Source organism: Vombatus ursinus, unplaced genomic scaffold (genome assembly GCF_900497805.2).
Source record: "Vombatus ursinus unplaced genomic scaffold, bare-nosed wombat genome assembly UNPS02009062.1, whole genome shotgun sequence".
NCBI lineage: Eukaryota > Metazoa > Chordata > Mammalia > Diprotodontia > Vombatidae > Vombatus > Vombatus ursinus.
The window spans coordinates 793,070-806,016 of NW_020948840.1; the positions used below are offsets into that span (position 1 = coordinate 793,070).

Here is a 12,947-nt window from a genome sequence, read left to right on the forward strand (position 1 = left end):
GTTCAAATTCATGACAACATAGGACAGGGCAGTTGAAAGATGCCCCATTTCTGTGAAAATTCCAATTTGTTAAAGGTTAATGTTTTGGATTTGATATAGGTAATAGATGAGTACCTGGGGGGAGAGATGGATAGGTGAGAGAATTAATGTTTAATTTCTGTTATAGATCCTCACTAACTAGGATGCTTCTAGTTTTGAGAAAGTTACTGTTGCTATCTTTAAAATGAGATAGTCTTACTCCTCTAACAAGATATCTTTAGAATTAACTTCAATAATTTAATATATGTATATGTAAATTTTAAAAATAAATGAAAAGTAAAAAATGAAAACTTGAAATACCAGCAACTCTGGATTTATTAGCACATGGGCAGGTAGGTAACACAGTGGTGCTGGGTCTGGAGTCAGGAAGACTCATCTCCCTGAATTCAAACACAGCCTCAGAGACTTACTAGTTGGGTTACCCTGGGCAAGTCACTTAATCCTGTCTGCCTCGGCTGCCTCATCTGTAAAATGAGCTGGAGAAGGAAATGGCAAACCACTCCAGTATCTTTGCCAAGAAAACCTCAAATGGGGTCACAAAGAGTGGGACATGACTGAAAAAGATTGAACAACTGAGCAACTCTTGCTTTTAAAGTTGACTTCAGTAATATATCTTAAGTGTTCTACCACACCACTAGTTGATGTGACCTTGGAGACACAGCACAGTATCCAAAAAACATTGTTTTTAGTATCAGAGGGCCTGGTTCAAATCCTAGCCTTGGGTAACTTTGAGCAAATAATTTTTTTTAACTTCATTTTTCTCATTTATAAAACGAGAAGGCTGAACTAGATTGAGACTTATAAATTCTATGAAATATGAGTTCATTTTGATAGCTGCCTAACTATAACACATACTGCATATTCCAAAGCTCTATAAAAATAATTTGGGGGTTTTCAGATATTTTAGGTTATCTAGTAGAGGTGTACTGCTTCATTGACAAAGAAAACGATGAGGTGACTCCACAGTGAACCCTTTTGAAAGTAGTTCTAATTGTTTTAATCTGTAGGATTGTGGAATTTTTTGGAATCTACAACACATTAGTCTGCTATTGAATTTTACCTATTAGAAACAAAGAGAAGTGCATTTTTTTAACTGTCATCAAAGCCAAAATCTCTTAGGTACAAAGAATCAAAGTGAAATCGGCTTTCTTTTAGTTAAAATAAAGGTTAGGACAACAGGGGTGCTGATGAAAGTAATGGTTGTTGGGATGTGTGACATTGATCTAGGTTAGCTGCATTTGTAACTATGTGCTTCTAGAGAGATAGGATTGTTTTCTTTTATCAGGATAATTCAAAATAAAATGTTTAAGGGGATTGCTTAGCAGTACTCTAACTTTCATCTAGTACCCTTGGGTTTAACTTACAGCTATTTTGAATGATTTCATCACTCCAATTATGGGTTTTGAGACATTTCTAATTTATTGGTCCACTGCCAAGTAAATTGTGCATGGCCTAACAATGTGTTTAAATACTTTTGGCCAAGAAAACTGTTAAAAAAGGTATCAAAATTGAGCTTCAAAACATAGTTTTCTTCTCTTCTCTTAAAGAAACAGCATACCAAATGTGACTGAACAACCCCTCATTTCTGCTGGAGAAAACAGAGTGCAAGTTCTGAAAAATGTGCCATTTAACATTGTCCTACCCCATGGCAACCAACTGGGCATCGATAAGAGAGGTCATCTAACTGCCCCTGACACAACGGTCACTGTGTCCATAGCGACAATGCCTACACACTCCATCAAGACGGAATCTCAGCCACACAGCTTTGCTGTAGGAATTCCCCCAGCAGTTTATCACCCTGAACCCACTGAGCGTGTAGTGGTGTTTGACCGCAGCCTTAACCCTGACCAGTTCAGCTCAGGTGCTCAGCCCCCAAATGCGCAGAGGCGTACTCCAGATTCTACCTTCTCAGAGACCTTCAAGGAAGGCGTGCAAGAGGTACAGGAAACAACAAATCTTCCTAATAGGGCTGTACATAAGTATCAGGTTCTACTTTTTCCTTGTTATGTAAGACTGAAATCTCAGTCTGAAATGGATTAGAAATAGAAGATTTTTTTTTTAAGAGAAAAGGCCCATGGGTATAATTGAGCAAACTAAGCCTATAAAACCAGAAATAATTATCAAAAGCACATGGCTAATCTTACCAACAGTTGGTTTTAAAGATCATGATTTCAGCTAAATAATTTGCTGAAGGGTAGAGAAAACACATTTGTAATCTCATTGACAACAGGTATCTTCATGTAGTCTGTTTAATTTAGACTGTGTCTTTTTCTAAAACTTACAAGCCTTTTAGAACTACATATTCTTTCGATATATAACTATACAATTCCTTCTTTTCATTCTTTGTGCCTCTTGGTTGTTACCATAATTCTAAACAAGTGATTTGCCATAACCCATAAGAAGTAGTTGGATCCTGATGTTAAATTCATGGTGTAAAATTTACAAATAACTCCATAACTTCCAAGTATTTTCTCTTGGTAAATGCTAAATTTGGTAGCAGGTAAGGAACAGGAGAGTGTGAAGATAAGAGCTTTGAGATTAGAAACTGAACAGCAACAACTCTTGAGAAAAACTCCAAATTTATCTAGTCAGAATATGTACTTCATACTGTATTTTGAACTTGGCGCTCTGAAATACTTGACTTCTAAAGGAATAGGCAAATTGAGCTTCTGATTGTGAAGTCTAAAACTTAAATCAAAATTTTGAATATGTGGAGAAAGTGGGCAAGGGGGATAATGAATCACAAATAGTTTGTGGAGTGCCCAGAATCAGTCTTAATTTACATGGCTTGTTTATGAAAATAGATATTGGGAGGGTATGGAGTTATTCTTAAGACACATCCTTTCGATGCCAGATGTTGAGTTTTTGCAGGCCCAGACCTTAGCTTCTGTCTTTTGTAACCATGACCAGTCAAGTAATTGTGCTTTATTATATTGTTTGTATTTCAGGTTTTCTTTCCTTCAGATCTCAGTCTGAGGATGCCTGGCATGAATTCAGAGGACTATGTGTTTGACAGTGTCTCAGGGTAATAATAATTTATGTAATTTTTTTTTCTTTGCAACCTATGAGTCCTTTTCTACCTGTTCTTCATGGTTTGATGAAGACTTTTTCCTCATTTTATTATGCCAATAAGCTATTTAGGAAGGATAGATAGCAGTCTATTTATTTGCTAGGATTTCCATAGCGACAATTGATTTTGGTGCTAGTTGTGATCTTTTCAGAAGTCTTTTGCTTGGAACTTTTTCAAGTAAGAGTTCTTGAAATAATTGAGTTGAAACTTATCTTAGCTCTCTCTTCCCTATGATTTTTTTTTTTTAGGGGGGAGCTAATGTAATATAATCTATGAAGTAATATACATAAATCACTTGGCAAGCATTAAATTGCTCCACAAATGTTAGCTGTCATGGAGTCTAGGAGAAGAAATGGAAAGAGAGAAGGTAGGTTATAGCTCAGATTCTAGCTATAAAATTCTCTGTTTCTTTGACAATTTCAGAATAAAGTAGATTGTTGCAAATAAGTACAAAAGAAAACCACTTTTTAAATTAACCTACCTTCTTCCAGAGCATTTGCAAGATATAAAATGAAGGCAACAGTTGTTACTATTTACCTAATTGGACTTGTTGCTTGCATTGAGAAACTAGCTATTTAAAATACTGTAGTGAATATTGAAAAACAAACAAGTTTTTAGATGACAGAATTTCTCTGCCCCTCTGGTTATATATTGGAATGACAGACATATCTGCCTTACATGTTTCTCTTCCTTCATTAGTATGTGCATGATTTTTGCTTCCATGAAATTTCAGGAGACCATTTATAATGCTATATATTATTGTAATAATGGTTGACATTTAAATAGTGAAGTTTACAAATTCTTTACATACATTATCCCTTACAATAATCCGTGAAGTAGATATCATCCCCATTTAACAGCTGAGGAAACCAAGTTTTAGAGAGGGTAATAATCTGGCCCAATAGGCACACAGATAGTAAATGGCAGAGTGGGTTACTTAAACCAAAGTCTTCTGACTCCAAATCCAGGGATCTTGTTCTTCAACATATTACTTCTCAAGTGGGTTGAGGGTTTTTTTTATTGTTAAGTATTTCTGTGTGAAAAGTTATTTCCTCATGGAAATGTTGTTAGAAAGGAGTCTTTCTTAAGATGGCAGAGCCAATTGCATTTTCCTTAGCAATTTAGTATATCAGTGGATTCACTGGACCTTCTCCAAATTAAACTAAAGCATGTTGGTAGCCTTCCAGAAGAGTACCTTAGTCTTCAATGCCTTTTTTGTCACATAGGAACAACTTTGAATATACTCTAGAAGCCTCCAAATCCCTCCGACAGAAGCCAGGAGATAGCACCATGACGTATCTGAACAAGGGCCAGTTTTACCCTGTCACCTTGAAAGAAGTGAGCAGCAACGAAGGAATTCACCATCCCATCAGCAAAGTCCGGGTGAGTGCCTGGTCAGTTTTTCCTCCAGGAAGTGAGGGACAAAGATTCTGTGTTCTCTTTCTAAAATAGAACTTGCTGCAAGCCCTAAACTTTAGCCTTAGGCCTCAAATGCAAAGTCTAACGTCAAGTAAACCTTTTCAAAAAGATTCACCTTCTTGTTTTTTCAACTTCTTTAACCTTTTGTCTTCTCTCAGAGTGTGATTATGGTGGTGTTTGCTGAAGACAAAACTCGGGAAGATCAGCTAAGGCATTGGAAATACTGGCACTCCAGGCAACACACGGCCAAACAAAGATGCATTGATATAGGTAAGCAGCTCACAAGCCTGTTCTTACTCTTAGAATTGCAAGCACCCATTTTTTCTAAATCCAATTTTTTTTGGCAGTGATCAGCTTCCTGACAAAACCATTTTATTTTTTTCACCAGCCACTGGCCTTTTCCAAACATTGTCCTTGGCCTCTCAGAACTGTCTTTGTCCCCACTTTCACTTCCTCCATCATGACTACTGTGTTCCATTTAAAGGTGGGGACTCCAGCTATACAGCAAACACAAAGGTGTCTCACTCCCCACACCATTCAGGGATATTTTTTTTGGTATTGTTTATTCCAAAGCAAATTGCTACCATTTGGAGAGGAGGAAGAAAAGGAGAAAATGCTATGGATTTACCATTGCTTATAAGCAAAGCAGGAATATGGCTTGATTCTAGCCTTCCTTACTTGTAAGCTGAGTTGCATTGCCAGCCCTTGATATCTGGGACTGGAGTTAGAGATTAGTCATCTGGTTTTTAACAGCAAACTTACAAGAAAATCCATTCTGAAGGCTTTTCTGAAGTAGCTTTATGAAGAGCTATATCTTGTATGGTCCTTTGCGGTATAGCATGGATGAGAGTAATGGTTATTACTCTCTGTAGTATTTTCCCCCCTTCTATTTTCTCTAGAGCCCTAGATTAGCAGTGAGGACATGGGATCAAAGTCTTATTGTGCTCCTACCCTTCTGATTTTTGGCAAATTGTTTTACCTCTCCAGGTATCACTTTTGTCCTCTGTAAAATGACAGAATGTTGGACTAGGACAGTGATTTCTATGGTCCCTTAGAGGCTAGAATTCTTTTTGTCATCTTTAATGCATTCTCTTCAACCCAAGAATATGTTAACTTCAAATTCCTCAGGGAGGCAAAAAAACTGTATCTTATCATGACAAAAGTTTCATGCTACCCAACTTAAATTAGAATTCACAAGTTTCTCTTGATCTTTCTCACTGTTTCCCTTATAGCTGACTATAAGGAAAGCTTCAATACCATCAGTAACATTGAAGAGATTGCCTATAATGCCATTTCTTTCACTTGGGACATTAACGATGAAGCAAAGGTATGTAGCAAAGCCCCAAAGGCTTCCTGTTCTTTTTGTTTTGTGAGGACAAAGGGGAGGAGCAGAGCACCTGACAGCTGACATTTTCTTTGGTGTTTCATTTTTGTACTAAGCAATAGATTGAATCATGTTTGATGAGAAGGTAGGTAGGCTGTTACTGTGAGTCATGAAATTTGATGAAAATGAGATGGGATAGGGAAGGGAGGAAAAGAAGTATTACACCATCGGGTTTTATCCTTCCTTCTTAAAGAACCAAGATGATTCTCTTGTCTATTTTAACTTTCCCAAAGCTCATGCCAACATTTTAAGAAACAAAGTAAAGATATTTCTTCCTCTTCTCCAGCAAAGATAATTTATCATGACATACCTGTGCATGTGCAGTGTTGTAAAGGAATCATTAGAACTGGAGTCAGAAGCTCATGAATTTTAATCCTCAACCACTAACTCACCATTTCACCTTGATTGTGACTCAACTTCCCTCTGACTCCATTTTTCAATCTGTAAAGTGGCGTTAGTAATACCTGCCTACTCCTTCACTGACAGGGATATTGTGAGGATTAATAAGATAATTTCCCTAAGACTCTTAAGTTTCTTAGAGAAAGGCTTTACGTACAATGGATCACTATTTTATTTCAGTGCATTTTCTCTTCAAGTTCAACCCCTCATCCTGTTCTAAGTATTTTTTCTTTCTTGTTCTTTTACAAGGTGTTTGAATGATGTGGGTGGTCATTTGGCTAACACTTAAGCTGAGTTCTGGTGTCTTTTAAGAAAATGTAGGTTCAACACAGGAACTATATGAACATAAACATACAAATAAACTCAGATCTAAATAATTGAAATAATATTTGTTCTTCATGGGTAGGTAAAGCAAATGTAATTAAAAAATGACAATTTTACCTAACTAATCTATTTATTCAATGTTATCACAATTAAATTACTAAAAAATCATTCTGTTGAGTCAGAAAAAATAATAATGTTTATTTGGAAGATCATAAGGTCAGGAACTTCAAAAAAAGGGAAAGAAGATGTAGGACAGAAGTAGATTCAGCAGTATCAGACTTTAAACTATATTATAAGGCAAGAGCATTATTGAAGTGTAAAAAGGATAATTTTGATGATTTTAAATTAAAATTTTATAGTATAAATAAAAGTTGTGTAGCCAAGAACATAAGGAATAAAGAAAATTGTGGAAAAAAGCTTTCATAGACAATCTCTCAAATAGAATATGACTGAGTTGAAATATTGCTGTGGTGTAGGAAATGATGAGCTAGTTGATTTAGAAAAACATGGAAAGACTTGGACATATGAAGGAAGATGCTATCTACCTTCAGAAAAACAGATGATGAGAGGAAATAAGCATAGTATAGTCTAACATATATGTGTATGAGTATATATGTTTACATATGTGTATGTTTATAGATATCTATGTATATGCATATATATGTATATATATATATCCATGCTTAATTGTAGCCTTCTTTAGTGGGGGGGGGAGGAAAAAATAAAGTAAAAAATGCACAGCAGAGAACAAAACTAACAAGGAAGTAAAAAAAAGCTGGGCAGCTTTGAAAACAATGTGTCATGTGTATTATATAGCTTTTCTCAAAATGGAAATATATTGTTTTATATTGAATCCTCTCTTGTGGTCTGTGATGTACATGGCAATTTTTTTTTCTTTTCTCATTTTGTAGTTGAGTTTAAAATTAAAAAATTTACCAAAAGAAAATGTAGGTTTACTTTTTCGAGGCGTTTGTCCCCCATACCTCACTAAAATCTTTGCCTTTTAATAATACACCCTCTCCTAAATCATTGAAATATTGACTCTTACACCTTCAGTTCATTTAGCTTAGGAATTGAAGAGTTTATCTGGCATATTCATAGCCAAAAAGTATTTCATGTTCAGAGATTTGATTTTTGTAAGGTTAAGAATGTATGATTTTTAATAACAGAGACTGTATTCATTGTTGGGAACAAATCATTTAAGAAATATTTGAATCAAATCAATCCATAAGCATATATAAAGTACCTATTCTAGGCCAGGCATTTTGCTGGGTGATGGCGATACAAAGACAGAAATGACAATCCATGCTCTCAAAGAACATCCATTTTCATGGAGGGAGACTGGATGTCTGGTACATGTAGAATAATGACAAAATAAATACGAGCTAGTTTGGGGAAGGAGGGTGGGCCCTGTTAGCAGAGGGATCAAGAGGGGCTTCATGTAGAAGGTGGTACTTGAGTTGAATCTTAAAGAAAGTAAGGGATTCTAGGAGGTAGAAGCAAGGAAAGGAAGGAATGCATTCCAGGAATGTGGGATGGCCAATGCAAAGGGAGATGGGAGGTGGAATGCTCTGTGTAAGGAACAACAAGAAGGGCAGGTTTGGCTACATGATAGCATTGAGGAAAGAGAGTGATGCTTGAGGATGGAAAGGCAGGTTGGCACCAGGTTGCGAAGATCTTTAAAAGCCAAAAGAGGAGTTTCTTTTTATCCAAAAATCAATAGAGAGGCATTGGTGTTTATTGAGGGAGTAACATGGTCAGACCTGAATTTTAGGAAAATCATTTTGGCAAATGGATTAGAGAGGCAATAGACTTGAGGCAGGGAGGTCTTTGCAGCAGACCAGGTGAGAAGTGATTAGAGCCTGTTAAGGGTGGTTTCTATGTGAGTAGTGAGAAAGGGGACGTATCTGAAAGATGTGGTAGATGTAAAAATGGCAGGATTTTGCAGCTTATTGGCTCTGTTAGATGACAGTGAGGAATCAAGGATAACCCTGAGGTTGGAAGCCTGGGAAACTAGAAGGATTATGGTGTCCTTGATAGAAATAAGGAGGTACAGAAAAGGTGTGGATTTAGGAGGAAAGGTAATGAGTTCTGTTCTGGACATAATGAATTTGAGTTGTCTGTGGGATTTCTTGTTTGAAATGTCCAATAAGTAGTTTGTAATGCGGGACAAGTGCTCAGGAGAGATGTTGAGGTTGGATATATAAATCTGGGAGTCATCTGCATATAGATGATAATTAAACTCATGTGAACTGACAAGATCAAGTCAGAAATTACAGGGAGAGAGAAGAGAGACCCAGGACAGAGCCTTGAGGTAGATTCAAAATTAGGGGGCATTATATGAAGACCCAGAAGAGAGCAATGTCAGGAAAATCCAGATGAGAGAGATTGTCCCAGAGGTGAATGGTCAGTAGTGCCAAATGTTGCAGAGAGATCAAGAAGGAAAAAGACTGAGGAAAGGTCATTAAATTTGGCAATTAAGAAATCCTTGGTTACTTTGAAGAGAGAAGTTTCAACTAAGTGATAAATCAGAAGCCACCCAGCAAAGGCTTGAGGAGTGAGTGAGAGGTGAGAAAGTGGAAGCAATGAGTGTAGAAAGCTTTTTTTAGGATTTTGACTGAGAAACGGAAGAAAGGTATGTGAGGATAGCTTGAAGGGATGGCAGGGAGACTTGGGCATGTTGCTAGGCAGCATGGAAGGAAACAGTAGGTGAAAAAGCAGGCTCTGGAAAGAGAATGAAGATTAGAAAGAGAAAAGTCATGATTGCGGGGCAATCTACTGAAGGAGACAGGGAGGAGAGAGTGCATCTAGAGCAATTAACATTGGTGAAACCACTTCATTATCAGAATTTAGAGTACAAGAGGAGATATTGGGGAATGGCATGGGGTTTTGAGATGAAGAAAAGAAGGAGTTCATGTCACAGCAAATGGCCTCTATTTTGTCATTAAAGTACAAAGCAAATCTGTCAGTTTGAAAGAGGATGAGGGGAAGAAGAGATGTGGAAGGTTTTAGGAGAGAAGATTTGGAACATCCCTACTGTGGGGAGTGAAATAGGAAATGTGGGAGGAGTAAAAGGATTGTTTTGCTGTAATGAGGGCCCAGCTGAAGTTAGATAACATACATTTGTAGTGGACCCACTCAGCTCAGTTCTGTAGCTCCCTCCAGCTTTCTTCAGTGGCCTGTGAATAGGGGTGGCAGAGACCGGACAACTGGATACTTAGAAAGTGAAGGGCCGAGTGCAAAGAGAGGCACATAGAGGTGGACAAGCCAGAGTTCCTGCTCTATAGAGCTTGTGGTTTGGCCAGCAGAGACATGACTAACCTCTGAGAAGTTCTTCTTTTGGAGCAACATGACTAAATTTATATTAAGAGGGGCCTGTGAGAGCTGCTCTTTGCCTTTTGCCACAGGCTTCTCCAAGGCACAGGTATGGCTCTGAGGCTGCAGGTTCCCGAATATTGGACAGTGTACCCATCTGATGGGACTTTGTGACACTGGTATAAGTCACACTTCATTTTCTGGCTGTCTTAGTAGTGTATGTGTGTGTGATATCAGCAGATGTTTCGTCGAAAGTTTGGTGCTTTCGTGTTAGTCTCATTTTGATAAGTGTGCCCACTCCACTTCAGTAGGGAATGTGAATATTCAAATAAACAAGAATTTCTCCCACACCAACTATGTGCACGCACTAGCCTAATGTCAGAGGAAACAAAGACACAAATGAAATAGTCCAATAGTCCTTGCCTTAAAGAAGCTTAAGTTTTACTGGGGGAACAGCACCAGGACAAAATATGTACAGAATAAAAGTGAAGGTAAAAGAGTATTGTTAACAACTGCTGATTAATCATCAAAGGCCTTTTGTAGAAAGTGGCAGTTGATCCTTGTTTTGTGGGATGGCACAGCCTTGCAGAGGCCCAGAGATAGGAGATGGAGTGTGATTTGTGGGGACCACATAGAAGGCCATTTTGACTGGAACGTTGGGGGTGTGATGGGGGGAGGAGTAAATGGAGATCCATCTGCAAAGATGGGTTGAGGCCAGATTGTTAAGGTCTTCATATGCCAAAAAAAAGGAGTTTGTATTTTGCTCAAAAGAAAATAGAAAGTCACTGAATGTTTCATATTGTTTATAAGTAGATTATTTAGGTAAGGTAGTAAGGGAAAGCAAGAAATGGTGACTTTTATCCCTTCTTATTTGCCCCTGTTTGATACTTTAAAATTTACTCTTCATTCATGAGGAGCTGTATTGTTTTCTTGACTTGATGACTGATATCTTGCTTATCTTTGTAATTTAGCAAGGACCATGAGATCGGTGTAGTAAGGATGTTAGGAAGAAAACGAAAGTTTCACTTTGTGTAATTATTCTTTCTCTTATTTTAGCAATTAAATATATTTAAGGGCACTGAGTTTGCTGGCCTCTTAACATTGCTGATAAAAAAAATTGACCCATACTCTCAGGAAGCTTCTGTTCCCAAAGTAAATTGTAGGCCTATTTTCTTCTCGCCATTAGGGCTAATTAGGGAACTCTTAACAAAGATCCTGGGTAGGAGGACGTTTAAGCCTGACTTCAGTTTCCTGACTGCCATTGACTTATCAGTGACCTTAGATGGATCCCCATTTGTTCACTGGCCCTCTGATTTCCCTCATGTGCATCTAGAACAAAGTGCCACACCAACCAACTAGCTGCTTTCAGTGAGGTTTTCTCAGGATTGATAAGCACTTGTCAAAATGCCTAGATCTGTTGGCTGAAAGTTATTGTGTATGGACGGAGTGGTTGTTTGGTGTGTCATTCTTGAGGGTGGAAGAAATGAAAGCCAAGATGACAGAAAGGAATAATGATTGTCATGAGTTTCATTTTGAAGGTCTATAGCGTATTAGTGTTAGTGAAGAACATTGTATGAGGTGGGGGAACGGGGGATGGAGTGGTCTTCATGGTTGTAATAGCATCAGAAAATGTTGTGGGTAAATGAAGTTCATTTCTCTTTCTAGACCCCCAAAGCTGATTTGGTTCTTGTACCTTCTACGTATTGTGCCATCATCTAATTAGGCTGCCACCTTTTGAAACAGATCTCATATATCAGCCTTAAATCTGTTGAAATTAAGCATCTAGACTTTTAGCTTTCTTCAGCCAAGTTGATTTTTCTTTTTACTCTTGAAGTAATTAATGCCTCCAGGCAGGTGGAGACCACAAATTCTACATGCTTGATCCTGTAGTAATTTTTCCCCCAAGTACCCCCTCCATGCATTAAGTTCCTTATCCTTCTTGTTCAGATTTCTTTAAACAACCTTATCATATTCATTTTGTGAAAACTAGGTAGTTCATAATTTTAGTAGTGTCAGGATAAATAACTGGTAGTTAAGAGACTTCCACTATATCACCTAGAAGTCTAGAACACACCTTGGCTGTGTTCATTGGCCGCATCCCAGCTCCTTTACCTTAAAGGATGTAAGAGACTTATCCTGCTGCTGGAGGTAAGTAGACTAGCAATTTTCTCCAGAGATCTAAAGCTCTCATAGCTGTTGCTTTGTTGTTTTGGGGTTTTTGGCACTAACAGGATGAGTTAAATTAGGCTCTTGGCCAAATGCCAACTCATTAAGCCACATTTTAATTTCTGCCTCCCACTCTGGTAATGGTTGTATTTCAGGGTCAGATGAGATCAAATCCCATTTCCCCTGGCTAATGTGACTCTTCATGTGGAGGATGGGGAGAGAGTCATCAATGAATGTGGTTCCTGACTTAAAATCCAGTCTTACATGTATATAAAATATCCCTTCCCTCACTTTCAACTACCTCTTCTATGGGAAACAATGTGAAAAAAAAAACTAGAAGTTTTTAGAGCATTAGTGCCCTTCCAAAGTTAAAGAAAGAACCTGTAAACAGCAGGAAGAGCTTTGTTGAACTGAACCTAGAGGCAAACTCCTAGGCAAGACATCTATTTACCTGGTGTCACCCTCCTCCTCAAAATCATATTCCCCTACGTGAACTGAATCTCTTTTATCTAACTTTCTTGCATTGTCTCAAATTATACTGACTTGAAATTCATTTGAGTTTGTAAATACCCTCTTTTTAAAAGCTTAAATATCTCTAGGATTTGCATTAGTTCAGTCATTACTTTCTGGTAATATTAGTAAATGTAAGTTTTTTAAAAGCACTTTAGGTTTTATAAATGGCTTTCTCCATGACAAAAGCAAGTAGTACAAAATAGGGATGATAATACCTGTAAGTACTGATTTCATGTCGTCGTGAAGGTTACATGATTATATGTATAAAGTGCATTGTAAACCTTAAAGCACTGTGTAAATATCAGCTCTTATTATTGT

The 12,947-nt window shown here is 37.6% G+C and overlaps 1 protein-coding gene across 6 annotated transcripts in view; it reads left to right on the top strand.

The window, feature by feature from the left end:
- Positions 1 to 12,947, top strand: part of GRHL1 (grainyhead like transcription factor 1) — a 79,863-nt gene that overhangs the window by 10,036 nt on the left and 56,880 nt on the right. For all 6 annotated transcript variants that reach the window (XM_027850333.1, XM_027850334.1, XM_027850335.1 and 3 more), the window contains 5 exons: positions 1,587 to 1,977; positions 2,988 to 3,064; positions 4,336 to 4,492; positions 4,687 to 4,798; positions 5,761 to 5,855. In XM_027850333.1, coding sequence (XP_027706134.1) covers positions 1,587 to 1,977; positions 2,988 to 3,064; positions 4,336 to 4,492; positions 4,687 to 4,798; positions 5,761 to 5,855 — 832 coding nt within the window. The remainder of the gene's footprint in view (positions 1 to 1,586; positions 1,978 to 2,987; positions 3,065 to 4,335; positions 4,493 to 4,686; positions 4,799 to 5,760; positions 5,856 to 12,947) is intronic.